This window comes from Mustela putorius, unplaced genomic scaffold (assembly GCF_011764305.1).
Source record: "Mustela putorius furo isolate JIRA1106 unplaced genomic scaffold, ASM1176430v1.1 tig00003845_pilon_pilon_pilon, whole genome shotgun sequence".
Classification (NCBI taxonomy): Eukaryota; Metazoa; Chordata; class Mammalia; order Carnivora; family Mustelidae; genus Mustela; species Mustela putorius.
This window is the reverse complement of record NW_025421998.1, coordinates 64,705,522-64,727,665: the sequence shown is the minus strand read 5'-3', so window position 1 is coordinate 64,727,665 and position 22,144 is coordinate 64,705,522. Positions and strand designations below refer to the sequence as shown.

General features: G+C 38.4%; 1 protein-coding gene across 1 annotated transcript in view; it reads left to right on the top strand.

The window, feature by feature from the left end:
• TBX20 (T-box transcription factor 20) overlaps positions 1-22,144 on the top strand; it is a 59,107-nt gene that overhangs the window by 8,135 nt on the left and 28,828 nt on the right. Inside the window, exons 4-6 of the mRNA XM_004741981.3 lie at positions 702-810; positions 5,674-5,832; positions 14,199-14,275. Of these exons, the coding sequence (XP_004742038.1) occupies positions 702-810; positions 5,674-5,832; positions 14,199-14,275 (345 nt within the window). The remainder of the gene's footprint in view (positions 1-701; positions 811-5,673; positions 5,833-14,198; positions 14,276-22,144) is intronic.

Below are 22,144 nucleotides of genomic sequence, written 5' to 3'. Positions count from 1 at the left end.
TTTTATAAATGTATAATGTATTATTAGCCCCAGGGCTACAGGTCTGTTAATCATCAGGCTTGCACACTTCACAGCACTCACCATATCACATACCCTCCCCAATGTCCATAACCCCACCACCCTCTCCCTCCCCACTGCCACCCTCAGTTTTGTGACATTCAGAGTCTCTTCAGGGTTTGTCTCCCTCCTGATCCCATCTTGTTTCATTTATTCTTCTCCTACCCCCTTAACCCCTCATGTTGCATCTCTACTTCCTCATATTAGGGAGATCATATGATAGTAGTCTTTCTCCAATTGACTTATTTCTTTAGGAGTACTTATGTCACGCACCAGTTATACAATTAGTATAAACTAGTCTCTTGTTTGAAAATACCTACAACGGTAATAAAATTTCATATTTTACTGAAGCAGACCAATAGTTGATTAGATAGATGGAAAAATACGCACCTTTTTAAAAATGGCTTGCTGAGCCGACAATAGGTATTACCTCTTTTAGATGGTCAGTACATGAAGAAACATATTTAGATGTTTTAAAGTTATTTTGACACTGTTTGATTATTAAATTTGAGATTATCTGGGGCAAATAAAATTCACCATTTATATGAGCTTTTTGTATTCCTTTAGAATTGAACTGTTCTATAACCCACAAAGAACAGATTTTTAAAAGATGACTCAATAACATTCTCTTAAAATTTTCTTAGGCTTTATGTACACCCAGATTCTCCTTTTACTGGTGAGCAGCTACTCAAGCAGATGGTGTCTTTTGAAAAGGTGAAACTCACCAACAATGAACTGGACCAGCATGGCCATGTAAGTGCCACGCCTTGGATTATGTGGATTCCTTGGGATGGAATGGAGTCGCTCAGAACTTCTCTGTCTCTTCTTCTTCCCCTCCCTCTCCCCATCCCATCATCCATCTCTCAGTCATTCTGTGAGAACATTCCTGTGCTGTTCAGGGAATCCTGACTACTCTTCTTAAGAGGCCACTTACAGGGATGCTGTATACCGTTCCAGTGCAAGAGGGTCTGGGACATTCGGCACTGTGATTTTCCCAAGACTGCAACTACTTCACTACCTGCACCAGCTACACAAAGGGAATGTGCATTCTGGCAGCTATGATAGTTCTTGGGTTATACATCTGATTTCTGTCAGTGGTATGTTAGATAACACGGCATAAAGGAAATGGGGCTGACGCCTCCTCTGGGGATTTCCCAGAGTGTGTTTTGTAGAGCCTGTTCATGTGAGATGCAATAGAACAAAAGGGTTTCATGTCCAGATAAATTTGGGGATGTGCTCTTGACTCACTATCTACGCTTATTGTAGAGTTTTATGACTATTAAAGCATAGAGAAGTCTTAAAATGAAAAACAAAACAATTTTATTTTGTGTCAAAAAGAGTTCATCAAAATAAGGGAAAAGAGAAATTGGAATTCTGAGCCCATTTCATTAATTAATAGCACAAATAGCCATTGACACAGGCCTTTACATGTTTACTGCTTTGTAAGGAAAGATGATGTTATCCTGTGTTATAAAAGAAAGATTTACATAAAAATTGTTTGATTTTTATGCTAAGAAAACTGTGGACTTACACATTTAATTTTTTTTTAAATGGCTCATTTTTTAAAAAAGATTTTATTTATTTATTTGACAGACAGAGATCACAAGTAGGCAGAGCAGCAGACAGAGAGAGAGAGAGAGAGGAGGAAGTAGGCTCCCTGCTGAGCAGAGAGCCCAATGTGGGGCTCAATCCCAGGACCCGGGGATCATGACCTGAGCCAGAGGCAGAAGCTTTAACCCACTCAGACACCCAGGCGCCCCTACACACTTCTCTTTGATAAAAAGAGGACTCTCTTTATTTTTTTGCCTTGATTTGCCAGAAAACACTTTGGCATTTCACTGGTTGCTTCCCTTGGCTTAGATACTTTGCATATCATTATTCTCTCTCTACCCCTTTATTACGACTCTTGTTACTTAAAGTTTTTGTTTTTATTGGATCTGTGCAATTTAGAAGTTTCAAAACGTTTCTCAGAAAGGATGGTTATAAGTAGATATAAATTAGTTCTAGCCAATGGTTTCAAATGGTTTGATTGAAATTGGAACCAAATAAATCCCTTTAGGCATTGCTACCACCAATTTGCCCACAAGAGGCCTCGTTTATTGTGACCAAATCAGAGTAACCAGGTTAACTCATGACTCTGCTGGTGGCACTTCTGCAATGTTGCAAATAGGTTAATAGGTTTTTGTTATTTTATATATTGGAAAAGATAATTGACTTTTATGTTTAAGAATGTTGGGATCATTGTCTTTTTCTGCCTTTTTAAAGAGATGTTTTCATTGATGAATTTTTTTTTCAGGTTAAAAATGATGAAGTATCAGGGAGACATTTTCTACAAACCAGAGCATTCTTAATGTCATTCATATTAAAATTTCTTGACTCCACTGAAATCTTTGCAGGGAGAAATGAAATTTTTTACAGTTGTGATATTTTCCATATGTGAAGCTTTTATTTATTTATTTTTAATTTTTAATTTTTAAATTTTATTAAAAATTTTAATTTTAATTTTTTAAAACATTGGGAAAGTCCTGGAATAGTTTTGTGTGTGTGTATGTTTTTAAAGATTTTATTTATTTCTTTGAGAGAGAGAGAGAGAGCAAAGAGCATAGGCAGAGGAGCAGCAGAGAGAGAGGGAGAAGCAGGCTCCCCACTGGCAGGGAGCCAGACATGAGGCTTGAACCCAGGACCCTGAGATCATGACCTGAGCTGAAAGCAGATGCTTAATGGACTGAACCACCCAGGTGCCCTTGTGTGAAGCTTTTAGAAGCACTAATTGGGTCTTTCCAGAAAGATTTGAGAATTCATTTTGAGATCAGCTGTCCAGAATTAATATGTTTTCCATTTAGTGTCAACTTCCTAGGTGGAAATAGCACCAAGCTGTATTTTAGGACCCCTAAGTTCTCATCTGATTATGCCAAGATTAGACCTTGACAGATTATTTGGTCTTAGATGGTTGTTAATATCCATATTAGCTTTAAAATTTTATTATTTAATATAACCTTTTGTCACCATAAATAATGTGTTCTGAAAACTACAAGAAAAGATTTTTAGATCCTGTGTCATTCAGCCAAGTTCTTTAAATTAGTTCTGAAGAACCCCGTCTTATGGATGCATTTTTCATTTTATAACAGGAAAATTTTTTACTTCAGGGAATTTATTTCTTCAGTGAAGCAAAGTTGACATTTCTATTAGTGTTCCTTAGCCCCATGAGGTCTTGAGCAGAGAGTCAAGGAGCCTTGGGGGCTGAGATTCAGCCTGAGGTTTGAGTCTCTCTGGCACTCTTTCCCAAAGGAAATTGACCTTGGGAGGGTGTAAATACGGGAGAGGGAATATTATTTAAAGCTTAGGGCTTTTTCCATTGAGACTCTGTGTGTGTGTGAAAATTCTTTCTAATTTATTAATACAACATATAATGAATACCCAGGTTTTTTCTTGTATTCGTGTTAGAAGTTTACTTTTATCACTTTGAGTTTATTCCCGTTTTATGAGTGAGCATAAATATCTTGAACTCCTTGAAATAAACATGTTATATAACGAGATGACCCCCTTTTTTTTTTTTAAGTCTATTTCAACTCATTTGAAGTTCTCATTTGTTTTAATTATTCCTAGTCAGGTTTGGGACCATAAAAGGATGGCATGTGCAAAATTCAATGCCAGTTAATGTTTTGTAACTTTAAGTTGGCTTACATCTCAGCACAGGGAGAGACTGATTCTATATTAATCATCCCACAGTGACTAGTATTTAACTTTGTTAAAGTCAGCTAGCAAAAATGCTCATCTACCATACCCATGTTAGCCAAGAAAACATGGGAGCCATTAGTTTTAACAACACTGCATGCCATTGACCCTGCTCCTGCTACAGTGCGTATCACATGCCTCCCCTGAGAGCCAGGCTCTCTGCTAGGCCCTTGGGGGTGAAGGGCCTACAGTGTGAGCACTATTATTCCAAGAAGATGGAACCCTGTTTTGCAGATGTAGGTTTGCTGTCTGTGTGGCAGGAGGGAAGATATGGGAAAAACTTTTGTATCTGAAAGGGAATTTTATAACTCAGATTTCATAATGGCAAATCATTATATTTTATTTAAAAGATACAGGAAAAATACTGCCTTGTTAACAAAAGTACGATCATGATTTTTAAGTATTGGGCAACTTTCACTAGTCATCACTGTCATTCATGTTTGGTTTATAACTGGGAACCAGGAATCAATGAAGCTCTCAGATAAGAATAAGGGGCGCCTGGGTGGCTAAGTGGGTTAAGCCTCGGCCTTTGGCTCAGGTCATGATCTCAGGGTCCTGGGATTGAGCCCCACATGGGGCTCTCTCTTGGCAGGGAGCCTGCTTCCTCCTCTCTCTCTCTCTCTCTCTGCCTGCCTCTCTGCCTACTTGTGATCTCTCTCTCTCTCTGTCAAATAAATAAATAAATAAAATATTAAAAAAGTAAGAATAAGAATAACAATAATATTCATGTTTGCTGAGGACTTCCTATTTGCTATGTAATTTATAAGGGCTACATCATCTAATCCTACAACTCTGTGAGGTATGTTTTTGCATTGGAGAAAACAAGGTTGAAGAGGTGAGATCAGTTGGCTCAAGGTGAAGGAACTAGAGAGTAACAGATTTAGCACTCTAACAGAGGTCTAATACCACACAGCCTTTCTTTTTTTTTTTTTTTAACAGAGAGAGATCACAGTAGGAGAGAGGAAGGGAAGAGATCACAGAGAGAGGAAGGGAAGCAGGCCCCCTGCTGAGCAGAGAGCCCGATATATGGGACTCGATCCCAGGACCCTGAGATCATGACCTGAGCTGAAGGCAGCGGCTTAACCCACTGAGCCACCCAGGCGCCCCACCACACAGCCTTTCTTAATTCTTCGTATCCTCCGTCAATCATAAATAGCATCTGTCCTCCTAGAATGTACAAGTTCTTATTTTAGAAAATTTAGACCAGTCTAACCAGACTAACAAAAAAATATTTTAAAGACTTGATTAAAAAAAAAATCAACATCTTTCAGATGACTTTTCCCATCATTTTTTTTTAAAAAAGTGTTTTGTTTTTTAATTTGACAGGGACAGAAAGAGAGCAAGGGCTGTGCCCCTGCATGCACAAGCAGGGCGAGGGGCAGAGGGCGAGGGAGACGTGAACTCTCCGGCTGAGCAGGGAACCTGAAGATGTGGTGCTCATCCCATGCGCCCTTCCCCCCATTATTTTATTTTATATTTTTTAAGATTTTATTTATTTATTTGACAGAGAGAGATCACAAGTAGGTAGAGAGGCAGGCAGAGAGAGAGAGGAAAGCAGGCTCCCGCTGAGCAGGACCCTGGGATCATGACCTGAGCGAAAGGCAGAGGCTTAACCCATTGAGCCACCCAGGCGCCCCCGCCCCCATCATTTTAGAAAGGACCCTTGAAACAACCTGTATTGTATACAGTTGTTTTGATAAAATGTGATTTCACCACTGTGACTCCACAGCAATGATGAGAAGGGTTTGCCTTGTGAAAGAAAAGGGAATATCCTAATCTTAAAACTTGAATTTGAAGCTGAGATCTTATGCTTCTTTCCTTGCCTCATTGCACTTTGGTCTTTGACCTTAAAATTCAGTACTTCCCATCTCTTCATCATAGATAATTTTGAACTCAATGCACAAGTACCAGCCACGGGTGCACATCATTAAGAAGAAAGACCACACTGCCTCGCTGCTCAATCTAAAGTCTGAAGAATTCAGAACATTCATCTTCCCAGAGACTGTTTTCACAGCAGTTACTGCCTACCAGAATCAGCTGGTGAGTTCAGCATTCAGCATTCATTTCCTACGTAAGGGAAGGATTTAGGAGCTTCTTTCATTTTCTTGGAGAAAGGGCTCTCCCGGTACTCAAAATCGAAGTTCACTTTGGTGAGTGCTATTGGATATTAGCCCCAGAACCTCTAAGCGCACTGAGTGACCATGACTCAAGGTTACTAAGGTCTGTATTATAGCATCTTTTCTAGAATCTTTATATTCTCGGTCAGTTGTTCATTGCCCATTCTCCCACCCAGACCTGCTCCATCTGACTTCTCAAATTTTCTTCTTGGGAAAATCACCTGTTTCCTTTTTTCGTTGTGGTAGAGGCCCATGATGTATATAACCATATACTCATTGCTTCACAAAATCTAGAGGTTCAGTTTTTCTGCTAAATTAACACATGTATTCCAGGCAACTACCCACACTACTGACACTTCAGAAATTTTGTGGAGCTTATTCAGCTGTAATTTAAGGTAATTCTAATGCAAGGATTTTAAGTGTCTCTTTAGATAAACTGTAGCATGTAAGCATGCTACAGTTAATTAATTAACTTCAAGATATCTAATTTATAATATTGAGCTTTATAGTTTGTACTCTTTGATATATATCACATTTCAAGTTTATGCATTTCTTCATCCATAAGGTTTCGTCCAACTGAATAAATAACTGTCAAAGTCTTACTGAGGGCTGGGTGCTGGTAGAGAGATCCCCATATATTTTCTTCTTTCCCAGTCAGCATAACCATGAAGGCGGGGGTAACAGGAATATTCTGTAGTGAAGAAGCTGAAGCTAAGAGAGGATAGTAACTTTTCATGGCCAGGAAGGACCAGAAATAGAATTCCTCTGCTATACTTCCGTAAAAGGAACTCATTCACTTTACTTGACAAACTTGGTTGGTTGTGGCCTCTCTAGGCCTTTGCAGCTTGCTTTTATTTGGTTAGTTTTAAGGTGGCCAGGGCTGTGGCTCTCCTCTTGTTTCGACGTTATTGTGTTTTAGGTTCTGAGCCAGTAAATACAGGTGATGCCTGAATGATGGCTCAGAGGCCAGGGTGGGATATGTCAGCCAGAGGAGATACGATGTCGTGTTTCTCAACAAAAGTAAGAAGGTGAAGCTGAGAGCTCAGGTAACCCTACACAAATGAGGAAATGGGAGCCCAGGGGAGGGAAATGAGCAAAAGGCAGGAGTGGATGTGTATCTATCTGTAAAGCATAAGCACCTATAATTTCTGTCTGACTTGGAGTAGATTTTAGTTCACCACTGTGGCTGCCATATTCCTTCCCTGTTAAATGGAGCTAAGAACTGCCTAGAACATCTGGGGAATTTCTGTGAGGATCAAATGTGGTGCTGTGTGTAAACACACCTTTGGAAACTGTCAGGAACCCTAAAAATAAGGCATATGGCAACTATCAGACTGTCTCTAGTGTGTTCAAAGAGGCTCTGTAACTTTTTCTGATTTTAAACTGTTAGTGGCACATTTTTTTAATGAGGTAGCTAAAGGTACAAATGTTATCATACGAATCCTCTTAAAGTAAAAGCAAAGTATTAAAACTTTTCAGTTATCTCTAAGGCAACAATGCAAGAGTAGAAACTTTCAGAGAATGCCCAAGCTAAAAAGCTGGCTGTAGATTGAAGCCTACCAGGAAGTAAAACCCCAATACTGTTTCACTGGGAATCTGAAACATTAACACCAACTATCCTAGTTTTTATCTGAGGACACATGTAACACATATATAGATTCAGAGATCATTCCTGAAACATTCATTTTACACGAATTTGAATTTATAGCTTTTATACTATAAGACTTTTAGAGCTTTTATACTATAAGACAGTAGATTTTTACTTCTGCAAGAAGTCTGTTGATGTTTGAGACTAAAACAAAAACTTGTCATGTAAAAATTTCATTGCTTTTATCAGAATTCTCTGTAAAGAAAACCAAAGCAAGAATAGATAAATTGTTTTTTTAAGTGAAAATTACCAACTGAAGAAAATTGAAGAAAAGTTTCTAATAATAACACCTTAGATTTAGTTTAATAGGTAAAGGAGCAATCCTGAATAAATGTTGGCAGGACCTCTCAGCTCATGGTACACTGGAATCAGAGGTTTTATCTACATAATTGTAATCATAGCTAATATTTGGGTACTTACTAGGTGCTAGGGACCATTTAAAGCGCATTGTCTTATTTAATCTTCATAAGGATATTATAAAATAGGAACAAATAGTCTTTATATGTTGCATTTATAGCTGGGAAAATTGAGGCGTGGGGTTAAATTACCCATCCAAGGTCACGTTGCTGGACCTCGCCTGCCCTATTTCTCTGTACTTTTCTCCTTCCCTGAATCATTTGAAACTAAATAGCATACATAATGATACTTTACCTGTCAATACTTCTACAAGTATATACTGACAATAAGAATGTTTTTGTAAGTGCTCTGTCTTTTTCACAGCTAAGAAAATTAATAAGAATTATTCCTTAATATCTTCTAAAATTCAGTTCATACTAAAATTTCCAGGAGGACCAACAAATGTTTTTTATGACCTTTCATTTACCCGCTTTGAACTAGGATCCAACTAACATTCATGGCCTAGGTTTATGACTTTTAATTTAGAAAAAAAATCTCTCTACATTTTTTTCTCAATATCCCATAATTCTGACACGAGTCTCCTGAAGGCGGCCCCAGGAACCCCATTTTGTAGATGAAAAAGCAGGTTCAGGGTGGTTACCACATTTACCCAAGGTAACAAATCTGGTAAGTGACAGAAGCCATCTTCTGGGTCTTAAAGCCTCCTTTGGTGGCCTCATGCTAACTAGACTGCAGGTCAAAGGAAGTGACCACTGACAGTTTTCAAGGTTTGAAAAGTGAATTTGAAAATGTTGCTAAATTAAAAGAGACTCAGATACTAATAAACATACATCCTAACCTCAGTTGCTTTTCTTGCAAATGTTTATTTCTAATTGAGATTATATGGGCTCAAAATCTAGTTACCAGTTCCTAGCTCTCATTCACTGGATCATTAAATATAAAGATTAATATGGTGAGTATATCATTTCATTGCTAAATAACCTACAATAGAAGTGATTAGATTCAGAACTAATTTTTCTCAATAGATCCTGCTGTGTCTGGGTTTCTTTCTTTCTTTTTCTTTTTGTTTTTTTTTAAAGATTTTATTTATTTATTTGACAGAGAGAAATCACAAGTAGATGGAGAGGTAGGCAGAGAGAGAGAGGGAAGGAGGCTCCCTGCAGAGCAGAGAGCCCGATGCGGGACTTGATCCCAGGACCCTGAGATCATGACCTGAGCTGAAGGCAGCGGCTTAACCCACAGAGCCACCCCGGCGCCCCTCTGGTTTTCTTTCTTAACATCCACCTTTAACCCATAATTTCCATGCCTATATATATTTGAAATTCACGTAATAATCAAAGATTTCATTGGTATGCTAATAAACCAGTTTTGCAGATGGTTTAAAAAGTCATAAGACCAATCAAAATTCATGTTCAATAAACATATCAAACAATCAGTTTGGAGATTAGTATTTTCATTAGTCTTCAGCAGTTTTCTAAACTTACCCTTGATTCTTTCTCAAATCTCCCCACATCTACCACTTTTCCACGGCTATATCCATGCTTGTGTACTATTTTCCCATAGCAAAAATATAATAAAATAAATATATAGGAAATAAGCATGTGCTTAGTGTTAAGTATCAGAACTTTTCCATGCATAAAGAACAGAAAGAAGAGAGAGGAAGATTGAAAAGTTCACCTTTAGGATCACCTTCATATCTCTTAAACTTTGGACAGGACTGTTATTTTTATATGTATTAAAAGTAAAATCAGTTTCCAACAGAATTTGTGAAAAAGCTTCTCATGTATTGTGGCTGGTAGTTTTATTTATAAGAAATGAAAATGGGCCATATTTTGCTGTTTTTTTTTTTTCTGAGGAAATGATTGCATTTCTTTACATTATTAGATAAAACCTAAATACATTACACTTTCAACAAACTATTTTATAATTTCAGATTTAAAGGTCATACCTTGTTTTTGAGCAGGCCGACCATTGCTGTGCAGTTGAAGTGTAGGTCAGGTTTCATTTTTAAATGCCTTTGGACAGATCTTTTCCTGATAATTGGAGAAATGGTCTCTGAGGGCCAATTCCACCTTGTGGCTGGATTCAGAGCCCAGTGATCCCACATGGCATGGAATAATCACCCCTGGGATATGTCCCCTTCTCCTTTCGCAGCTGGCAGTGTCAAAAATTTGTTCTCTAATTTGGCATACGTTTATTATCTGTAGATAAAGGAGATGTTGGGAGAGAATTTTCTGGCAAAGAAATGCATTATGTCCTATATTATTGAGATAACAGGTGAAAAAATAGCGGCATGTTTTGGCCCGAATTAGTCAGTGATTTGCCTGTCCCAAGCACACACAGAACTGCGGGATTTCATATGCACACAAAGCTGCCCTGTAACACCTTTTCCTCAACAAATGAAAAACAATGCTGCTTTTAAATTTGGCTTTTGAGTTACAAGCTGTACCTGCAGTTTTATATGGGTTTCTTTTTTTTAAACATATCATATTTGATTAGTTGGCCTTTTAGGGATCCTTACGCAGTGTCACCGTTGACATGGATCATGTTGTTCAGGAACGTCACACATAGTGGCAGGGATTCTGTATCGGGGACCAGATGGAATGATGTCCGGCTCAGATCACTGTATGTAACTTGGGTCCCTTCTCATCAGTTTGCAGATGTATAGCCTTTTCAGTTATCCCAAATGGCATAAAGGGATATAAAACTGTATCTTCAGAAATAAATTTCTATGTTACTGCTGTTTTTATTGACATATCCGTGGAATAAAATCTATGCCGGACCTCTTAAAAATGCATGATTACCTAGAATGTTGAAATCCTATTTAAAAATTATTTTACTTTAAGTAAAATTAGAAACAAAATGAAGTGCTATTTCTGTAAACTCAAGAAGAGTTTTGCTAGTCCATAACTGGTAAAAAGGTGAAATCCTGTTTCTGATTGCTTGTCCTTGGAGCAAACTTCAACAAACATTTCTGGGGTACTTAATGTTGACACCCCAGTAAACTCAGAGACTAGCGATAGCACAGTGAGCACGGTGAGTACAATAAGAAGTTTAACTCACAGTCTTTGTACTGCTGATCAGTACTCCATAAAACCTGTTCAAAATTGTAGTGTTATGTGAGGGCCCCCCTACAGTTTTATTAACTAGACATCCATTCAGCTTCTTTTCCTTTAACTTCCAAAAGCAATACTTTAACCTGGAATTAGATAAAATGGTATATAGAGAAAGGCTTAAGTTCCATTTCTTTTTTTTTTTTTTTTAAGATTATTTATTTATTTATTTGACAGAGATCACAAGAAGGCAGAGAGAGAGAGAAAGAGAGAGAGCGAGAGCAGGCTCCCTGCTGAGCAGAGAGCCCGAGGCGGGGCTCAGTCCCAGCACCCTGAGATCATGACCTGAGCCAAAGGCAGAGGCTTAACCCACTGAGCCACCAGGCATCCCTTAAGCTCCATTTCTAATTAACACACTTAAGTCACATCATTGCTGTAACTAATTGGTGAATCTAGGTGTATGAGAGTACCTCATTCTGTTCTCGAAACTTTCCTATAGTTTGAACTTATAACAAAATGTGGAAAAAAAAGAAAAAAGTTACCAGTGATCTGCCTGGGCATTTTGAAAGGGAGATATTGGAAATAGAACATTCTAATGATGAAAGAAAATTCCAAGGAAATCTGAAAACTGTTGAATGTAATTAACTTCTCCAGGGTTATGGCAGTAATATTAGATATGGTGATGTCCTGCTTGAAGGACACACTCCTGCTGAGAACATTTATTCTCTATGACAGTCATCCCATTCCAAGCCAACAGCCTTTCCCTTTTGGAAATAATGGAGAAAAGCAAATACAATTTTCAAAATCCTTCAGAGGGACCAAGCAGATCAAAAGCCCTTTAATCATCACAACAGTTGGTCGTACTTATATTCTTTTAGTTTGGAAAGACTCAAAGCGAGATACGGTTTGCATCTTAGAGGAACGGCTGTCCAGGGACTTCTTCCATCAGATATCTGCCACTGTCCCCATGAAATTTTATCTATTCCCTTTTAAATTTTATTAATTAGCTTATAGGGATTGAGCTTGAAAGAAGGCTTGACTTCATTGTGCTTCCTCACAGTTGCAGTTGGAAATTTTCATCTGGGTTTGGCTGACCCTTAAGTCACTAACCCCGCGGCGGATGTGGGGTCAGGACCCTCTCTGGCGGCCCGTGAAGCGAACTCAGTATCGATTAGCTGTGTATCCCTCTGCTTGTGCCTGGCACGTTGAAGCGCCATTAGGGCAGGGCGCGCATGCTCTTTATCTCCACCCGTCCAACACTTAGCATAGTGCATGAGAAGTCGTCCGTCCCCATTAAATATTTGTCAATGAATTACTCTGAAAGCATTTTCGTGAACTAGAAAGCGTTTGAGAAATAGAAGGCATTTTTAACTTGTAATTATTCGGTAGAAAGAGACGCAGCGCCGGTCTGAGGATTTAAAAGTCTTGTTGGTGTTTTATAATTTTAGAGCATGTGAATTGCTTGTGCTTTCTGAAGATGCTTCCAGTTTATTTGAAACAAATAAAATTTTCTCCTGCATCCTGAAAGTGGACCTGCAAAACTAAATCATAGTCTGAAGGATGACTGAAACAGACTCCAGCCCTGAGAAAATCCATGGCTGTGACAGTGGTGGCAGCCACTCTGCATGGCCACACCTTAGAGTTAGAACCTCAGAGGTTTCTATGTCTTTCTTTATGTGCAAATTTAAAATAGCTGTTGTTATTCATGAAGAAGTTTTCCTCCTTCCTTCCTTGTTTACCATGTCCATTAACTAAGCTGAAAAGGAAATCAGTAATTTTTTTTTATTTTTTATTTTTTTTTTTTTTTGCTGCACTAGACTGAACAGGTGAACAATGAGCATTTGTGAGATATTGGCAAGCCCTCTTAAAAATTAATACTATCAAATGATTAATCTTATAAGTGGTCAGTGTTCATGACAGAAAAAGGGGGGTCTCTGGATAGGAGAGTATGGGAAGTTCTATTTTAAGTGAGGTAAATAGCTTCTTTGCAGCATATGCATTGGTTAACCCATGTTCAGAAAATTCGAAAAGGGAAATAATGCCTTTCTTTCGTAATGAAAAAGGCAGTTCTTTAGGTGTTAATGATTTAAAATGCATAGCTCATACACTTTGATCAGAGAAGAAGTTGTGTTTTGGTAAGAGTATTTTAAGCTATCTATTTTGATTGTGTTTAGTGTTTATGAGGAGGACATGCCTCAATGTATAACCTTTTCTCCAGGTTAAGATTATTTTGTGTATGTCTCTCTAAAGGTTAGCATGGGTTCTTGTTCTGATGCCGGTGAGCTAGGACTGTCTGTAAGAGTGTCTGAAGTTCCAGTTCAGATATGGACTAGCTGTGTCTTGGTCCTCGTGGGTTCTTTTTGGCTCTAATCAGGAATTTTATAAGTCAAGTATCTTGTAATCAGTACTTTTTTTTTTTTTTTTTTTTGCTTCACAACCTAATGTCTGTTTCTTTGGAGGCACCGTGCATATGATTTAGTGGATCTTTTTACATTAATATTAATGCTGTGGGAATTATGACTAGCTCCTCTTAGATACTTAAGACTATGATTCTTATTAGGGAATGTTTTCTTTTATACAAGCACAGAGTCTATAAATAGCATTGTATGGGAGGAAAACAAAAGACTGGTTGATTCTAATTTAGTCAGATGGAAAGGGGAGCAGGGCTAAATTTATACTCTGAAAGGTTTATATCATGTATTTATGTCATATTTCAATAGAGTATTGAATATGAAACTGTTATTGGCCATTTGATCTTTTTCTTCATTATGTTACCTGTATGTGCCCATAGGATTCACAAATGATGCTGTCAAGTCAGCAGGAGGCAACATTTTTGTTTGTGTTCCCCATTACCCACCAATGCTGGCCTTCTAGGGCTCTCCCATTCCCCAGGCAAGCCCTAGCCTTTCACAGTTCTCTTAAATTCTTCACTGGGCCATTCTGGAAAGGCCCCCTCCCTAACTGGCTCTATCCATTGACCTTCAAGCTATTTTCTAGGACCAGCCAGTCCTCAAATCCCTCATCTCTGAGGCCCTTCCTGACCAGTTGTCCCACCTGGCTGTGAGTCATCCCTCCTGTGAATTTCTCCATCACTTTCCACCCTTCTCAAGATCCTAAGAAGCATTAAGTATTCTTGGGGTGGCCTGGGAAATGAACAAATTCTTTATTTCTGATTTCACTTCCTTGACCTCGGAAATGATATTGTTCTATTACCCATTCATTCCTTTGCAGATAACCAAGCTGAAAATAGATAGCAACCCTTTTGCCAAAGGCTTCCGGGACTCCTCCAGGCTCACTGACATTGAGAGGTAATGAGAATTTTCTACTTTTCTGTCCAGATAAGATAAAGAGAAGAGTGGGTTTGTAAGAACACAGTCCTTTCAACGCCAAAGTGCCATAACCTTACTGTAGATAGTCTCCAATCCCGCACCCCATCTTCCCTTCCACCTAGAAGCTCTGTAGACATGTGGCTGCTTAAACTGGGACAGCTGCCACACCTGCATCTGTGTTTGTGAGGAGGTGGTTTCTTTGGTCAGGACATTGACTCAACTGTAAAAAATAGGATTTCTTCCTTATGAAAGACTCAGTCCTTTTGATGATGCTAAGCTTCCTCTCTCAGGTGGCAATCTGCAGAGACATGGAATCTTGATAGCTTTTGCTTTCTGAAGTGGACATATTTGCTAACATGAGGAATATGCATTGTTTGGAACTTTGAAGGAAGGAGATGTCATTTAATTCAAGGCCCATATTTTAAACATGGCATAGACTGCTTATATTTAATAGGAGAGACATCAGGTCTCAGAACCTTTAAGAAGACAAACGAGAATCATGTGCCTGTAACTTACTCCACTTTTAACTTAGTTAAAATGGTTTATGCAATGTGAGATCCTCTATGTGGTGAGTAATGTCTATGTTGAGATCCGCAGCTTGCCCATAGGAATGTCAAAAAAATAATGCATTTTTTTTTTAGGGAGAAGATTTTTCAACCTAACTGATTATTTTTATCCCTTACCCGTACTATGGAACTTTCTGTACTTCTTTTTTGTGTGAGAATATTTAAGTTCTACTCTCTTGGCAGACTTCAATTATACAATACAGTGTTATCAACTCTAGTCACTATGTTATACATTAGATCTTTAGACCTTATTCATCTTCTCTACGTCTTTTGTGTGGCCCAGAGTCTACATTTGACAGGTGGTATACCCTAGCCACCAGGCTTTTGGTGTATTTTACCTCCAAATCTTTGTGTGATTTCCTCCCCACCAGCTGCTACACATGTCTGTCACATTCTTTGTTACCTGACACATGGTCATGTCTCCTGATTTTGCCACTTCTCTCCAACTTGTCCTAGAAATGCAAATGAAGGGGTCATTGCACATTTTAGCCATAGCTGTCTGATCCTTCCCTCTGCCCTCCCAAGTAGCAGGTATCACGGGATGGTTTTGATTTGGAGGAAAAGATATAGAGGCTCAGTAGGGAGGCAGAGCAGCCAGCAGGAGAGGCTGGGAGTGGAACAGGTGCTGTGGGATTTAAGTAGAAGGGAGAAATTAAGTCATTGGAGAACTTGACAAATGGTTGAGGGTGCTGAGATCAGGGAAGGAAACTGGAGCTTGTGGTTGAAAGTCGATTGCAGGCTGCACTGAGACACCAAATGGATAGCTCCTCCCCAGTGAGGTGGGACATAGGCAAGCAGATCGGCCTTGAGACCCAAGTTACAGAGAAGGTGGCATTAGCAGTGTGGGTGACAAAAAAGTCCATTGATAAAGGCTGCTGTCATTCAGGCATGACCTTTTTCATCTCTTATTTCTGGAGAGCCAGAAGCAATGAACCTCTCCGTTTCAGTCAGGTAGCAGGTGAGAATGAAGACAGTGGCTCAGTGCGACAGTAGTGGTCTGTTTTTACCTTCTGTCTCAGATCAAGGGGTGAGCATGATCTACTGGGAGACAAACTCATGGGTTAGAGTCCCAGCTCTGCCTTCTACTGGCTGAGTGATCCTGGAGAAGTCTGCTAGCCTCTGTCCCCTCACCTAGAAGATGGGAAAAATAACGCCGCTCATTCAAAAGTTTATTATGAGAATCAAGTAAGGTGGCATTTATGAAACACTTTATAAATCTAAAAATGTGAAATAATTATAAGTTTTCGCCCCATTTAAGTGCATGTCTAATAGTCTTAATAAACTACTCCTGGAGTAAAAATAGCCCCTTATTTGCACGTGTACTCATGAGAAACGAGTCCCCAGACTGCCCTTTAGAACAGCAGATTTGATAATGCATGCAGGCACATTTTCCACTGATGGAATAAACATCCTGCTGTGGGGAGCACTCACATGTCTATGAAGCTGAGTAGCTTTCAATGGTCTGAGGGCGAAAAGGGCATCTTCTGTGACCAGCTGAAAGTTTGCAGGATGACCTAACTAGTGTGAAATTGGCCAAGGTTTTGGATTTCATTTCCAGGTATTTAAGTCTGAATTTTCCCTAAACAGCCTTTGGGGATGGGTCAAATCAGATCAATTGATCTTTAGAGACCTAAAGAAATTAAATTAGTCTGGAGTCAGTTACTGCACTAAACCATCTAGTAATTGAATTGCTCCTTGTAACTGATTGAAAACAGCCCTATCTGTAACAATATAGGGGACTTTTCCTAAAAGAGATCTGAGACAAAAACACATCTTTTTATGACATGATGACAGAAATTGCACTTTTCTAACCTAATTGAATATGATGTTATAAATATGTGACCTTAATGATTTCAAGTTTCCTGTTCCAGATTTACAACTTATGTGTGAGACACCCAAAGAAAAATGTTGTTGAGACTGGATCTGTTTGCCTTATACCTCCAAACTCATTGTATTGTTTCCTCTACAATTGCACAAGCATTTGGGATTCTGTATAAGCATTATAGTTTCCCTGCTCTCATTTTACTAGGTCCTGTGCAGACACTTGAATGTCTTGAACGCTCCATGTGTAGCCTTACTCTCCAGTGACAGAATCTCCTTCATTCATTAGATGCTTTGCACACATACCTATTATAGACAGCTTAGAAGCAAATCAAAAGCCCAAAGGGATTTCTTAATATATAATTTATAGTTATTTTGTTCAGGAAAATAATTATCTTCTGGTATGTCAGAGAATAATAAACAGACTGTCACTTAGTGTTTTCTTTTTTTGGGGGGGTGCTTTGTACAGTAAGGGAAAACATGGTGTTACTTTTGAGGAAAAATAACTAGGAGCATTTTTCAGAGATTTCTTCAAAATTTTCTTTTGTTAGTCTTTTTTTTATTTTCTCCAATGAGACTTCATGCTCATTGTAGAAAAATGCTAACAAATAAGAAGAGCTTAAATAAGTAACAAATCCCATTCACTCAGAGATATCTATCGGCAAAGATATTTTTCCAGGTACTTTCCTATGACATGTATGAATATTTACTTCCTTTAAAGTTTACATACATACTATTTTTATTTTTTTATTTTTAAGATTTTATTTATTTATTTGATAGAGAGAGAGATCACAAGTAGGCAGAGAGGCAGGCAGAGAGAGAGAGGAGGAAGCAGGAGGCTCCCTGCTGAGCAGAGAGCCTGATGCGGGGTTCGATTCCAGGACCCTGAGATCATGACCTGAGCTGAAGGCAGAGGCTTTAACCAACTGAGCCACCCAGACACTCCAGGGATATACTTTTTAAAATCATAATCTTTTTATTTGTTAAAACTTTGAGAAAGACCTAAATATTCACTAATAGAAAAACGGTTCAATAAACGTATAGAGCCATGCAATGGAATTTTAAAAAATCATGGTAACATATGCAACATAAAGTTTACCCTTTTAATCATTTTTAAAAAAAGATTTTATTTATTTATTTGACAGAGATCACAAGTAAGCAGAGAGGCAGGCGGGGTGGGGGGAGGAAGCAGGCTCTCTGCTGAGCAGAGAGCCCAATGGGGGCTACACCCCAGGACGCTGAGATCATGACCTGAGCTGAAGGCAGAGGCTTAACCCACTGAGCCACCCAGACACCCCCATTTTAATCATTTTTAAGTAAACAATTCAGTAGCATTTAGTATATTCAAATGTTGTGCGACCATCCCCATATTACATTTTACATTTACATTTATTATGTCTATGAAGCTGAGTAGCTTTCAATGGTCTGAGGGCGAAAAGGGCATCATCCTAAATAGAAAATCTGTGTTCATTATTTTAAATAGTGACTCTCCATTCCTCCTCCCCCAGCTCCTGGTAATATCTGTTCTACTTTCTTTCTTTATGATTTTGCCTAGTTTAGATTCTTTATATAATGGGAAAGATAATACACACTTTTAAGGCTTTTCATACAAAATGCCAGGTTTCCTTCAAGAATGATTGTCCAAGGCATTGTCGAGTGCCCATTTCTTGTACCCTTGTCAAACATAATTTTTCATCTTTGCCAATTTGATAGAAAATTTGTACTTTCTTTAGTAAATTGGCCTGCTTATGTCATTAGCTTTTTTTTTCCTTTTGGATTGTTTATCTTTTATTGATCTATGTAAGCTACTTACATGAGTATTTTTATTGCTTATATATTGGAACCATTTTATCAGTTTGAAATTAGCTTTCTATGTATGTTTTTGATAAATAGAATATTTTATCATGAAAATATTATTAAAAAATATATAGGGACATGTCTGTTTTTTATAAGTGGTTCCAATACCGTGTATTAACTAACATATTCCTTTCCTACTTATTTATAATTCCCTCTACCATATACTAAATTTTTGTCTGTAGTAGTTTTTGTAGTCTCTTTATTGATCTTCCAATATTGTTTTTATTTTTGTAAATTGATAAAATACATAAATATTTGATGATACTTAGATACCTGATATGGCAAACTCCAAACCTTTTTACTTGTTATTTTCTTTCTTTTTTTTTTTTAAAGATTATATTTATTTATTTGACAGAGAGAGATCACAAGCAGGCAGAGAGGCAGGCAGAGAGAGAGGAGGAAGCAGGCTCCCTGCCGAGCAGAGAGCCCGATGCGGGGCTCGATCCCAGGACCCCGAGATCGTGACCCGAGCCGAAGGCAGCGACTTAACTACTGAGCCACCCAGGCGCCCCTTACTTGTTATTTTCAAATTTTCTTTATATTCTTCAATATTTACACTTCCAGTCTTTGGAACCATTTTGCCAGGTCTTCCCAAAAATGTCTTTGGAATTTTGACTGGGCTTATGTTCAGTTTATACAGTGATTTGGGAGATAAAATTGGTATCTTTACAGTTTTAGAACATCCTTCTAAGAATATGTCATATAGTTGTTCTTTTACTGAAATGTCTTCTTAAGTTCTTTAGAAGTTTTGATATTTTATTTCTTTCTTTTTCTTTTTAAAGATTTTTAAAAATTTATTTGACAGACAAATCACAGGTAGGCAGAGAGGTGGGGAGGGGTGGAGATGGGGGGGCGGCAGTGGGGTGGGGGTGAAGCAGGTTCCCTGCTGAGCAGAGAGCCAGAGGCAGGGGCTCGATGGTGGGGCTGGATCCCCAGGACCCTGAGATCATGACCTGAGCCAAAGGCAGAGGCTTAACTCACTGAGCCACCTAGGTGCCCCAGAAGTTTTGATATTTTAAGTTTGTAAGTCCTGCCTGTATTTTCTTGGGATTATAGCTAGGTCTACTAGAGCTACACTGTCCAATTTAATCAATAGCTACTGCCCACAGATTGCTAGTAAGGGCTTGAAATGTGGCTTTTCTACACTGAGATGTGCTTTAAGTACAAAAACCAAACCCCATTATTTTGAAGGCTCCTTGAACAAAGAAGGAAAATATTTCACAAACAGTTTTAAAATATTGTTAGGTGTTAAAATAATATTTTGGATATATATTGGGTTAAATAAAATATATTAAAATTAATTTCACTTATTTTTAAAAAATGCAATATCTAGACTATTTAAAATTGCATATATGGCTCACACTACCTTTGTATTGAATAGTACCATAGTAGTACCATAGTCTTTTGGGAGGAAAGAGCTTGCTTTTGGAAGTAGAATTTTTAATCAGAAATCTACCTAGTTTAGTCTGTAAAAAGCTATTGATTCCTATGTCTTTGGCATGCTGCCATTTTACTGAACTTCAAAAAAATAGTTTTAATAATTTTTCCTTTTAGTCTCTTGAATTTTCCAGTTAGATTGCTATATAATTTGTAAAAAATGATAATTTTATATATTTCTTTCTAATAGGTATGCTTTTAAAAATGTTTTTTCCTTGTATTGAACTGACTTAAATTTTCCAGGATCCTACTGAAAAGTAATGATGATTGTTGGCATTTTTCTCTTGTTCTTGACTTGTTTAACAATGCCTCTAATGTTTGGTCATTATATATGATTTTCACTGGCTATGGGTTTCAGGAGAATATTCTTTATCATATTGTGGCAATACCCTTCTATGCCTAAGGAATTTTTTGTTATTCTGAATATTAGTTGAAATTATATTTAATGCTCTTTTAACATTTGAGACAGTTTTATTTTTCTACTTTAAAATAATAATAGTATCAATTATACTCATAGTGTCTATGTTGAATTTTCCATTTATTCCTAGAATAAATCCTGTCTTGATTTTATCTGGCTTTCATATAATACATGGTGGATTTAATTTACTTGAATTGTATTTTTTTTTTTTTAATCAATCTTTGAAACAGATTTGACTTTTTTCTTCTTTCCTTTCTGTCAGTTTTTGGTATCAGGTTTCTGCTAGTTTGTTCAAATGAGTTGAAATATGTTCCTTCTCTTTGTTGTCTGGATCAGTTTAAATAGCAAGGAAGTGATTTTACAGTCTTGCCTATAAATTCATCTGGGTGCAGTACTTTTTTTTTTTTTTTCCTGTAAGGATTTTATCCATTTATTTTAAGAGAGAGAGCGAGAGAGCATGAATGGGAGGTGAGGAAGGAGCGGATGTGGGGCTTGATCCCAGGACCCTGGCATCATGACCTGAGCAGAAGGCAGATGCTTAACCGACTGAGCCACCCCGGTGCCCTTGGGTGCAGTACTCTTATGGGGAAGACTTATTAAACTACTTAAGTTCCATAGTTTATCAGTAAATATATCCCATTTAATGCTCTTTGTCTTGGATTCTACTTTGCTTAGTATTATATTATTATGCTTTTAAAATTTTTGCTTTATTTGCCTTTTAGTTTTTAAAAATCTCTTGTTACTACAGCGGGATGCCCCCCTCTCTCTTGCATTATCCAGTATCCTGATATTTCTTCCATGAAGGAACAAACCTCTGGATTCCACTTGTCTCTTCACTTACCGACTCTTCAGTTTTCTGCTCCGTCTCATAGTAAAGCTGCTTCAAGAGTGGTGTGTGTTCTCTTCCCTTTGTCCTTCCCACCCTGCCTTTCAGACTTTCACCCCCTTCTCCACTATCCTACCCTTGTCCAGGTCCCTGGTGACCTCTGCATGGCTAAATCCAATGGTCACTCTCAGTCCTCATCTGCTTTGACCTGTCTGTCGGGTTCGACAGTGCTGTTTATTCTCTCCTACTGTCCTCCTGGCTTCTAAGACCTCTCACTCTTCTGGTTTTTATTCTCCTCTACTGGCCATTCTTTCCTCCCCCCACCCTGCTTGGTTCTTCCTCTTGTCCCCTGTCTTTAGACAGTGATGTATTCTGGGCCTGGGTCCTGAGACCTGTTTTTCTCAGTCTGCACCTACCTCCTGGTTAATCTGACCTAGATTTGTGCCATTATATGCCGATCACTATCCAATTTACATCCCTGCTTCTGGCCTCTCAGAGTCAAAGATCTGACTCGCTATTTCATTGACTCTTCCCTCTCCCGCTAGGACACCTCGAATTTCACATGTCTGCAGCAGGAGTGCCCAGTCATACTCCTCCGCGCCTGTTCTTTCCTTACTCTTCCCATCTGTGCTGCAGACAGCTGCATCCTTCCCATTGTTCTGGCCAGAAGGCTGGCGGGCATCCTTGGCTCCTCTTTTTCTTTCATTTCCCACATCCACATAGTCAGTTAATCCTTCAAACTGTTCAGAGGAATCCAATTACTACTTATCATCTCCACCGCTATCATCTTTATCTGCGATACCATCATCTCTTCCCTAGATTGTTGCATTAATCTCCTCGTTAGTCTTTCTACCTCTATTCTTACTGCCCTTAAATCCATTTCTAGTACAACAGTCAGGAGGATCTTGTTGAAGAAAGCAAAT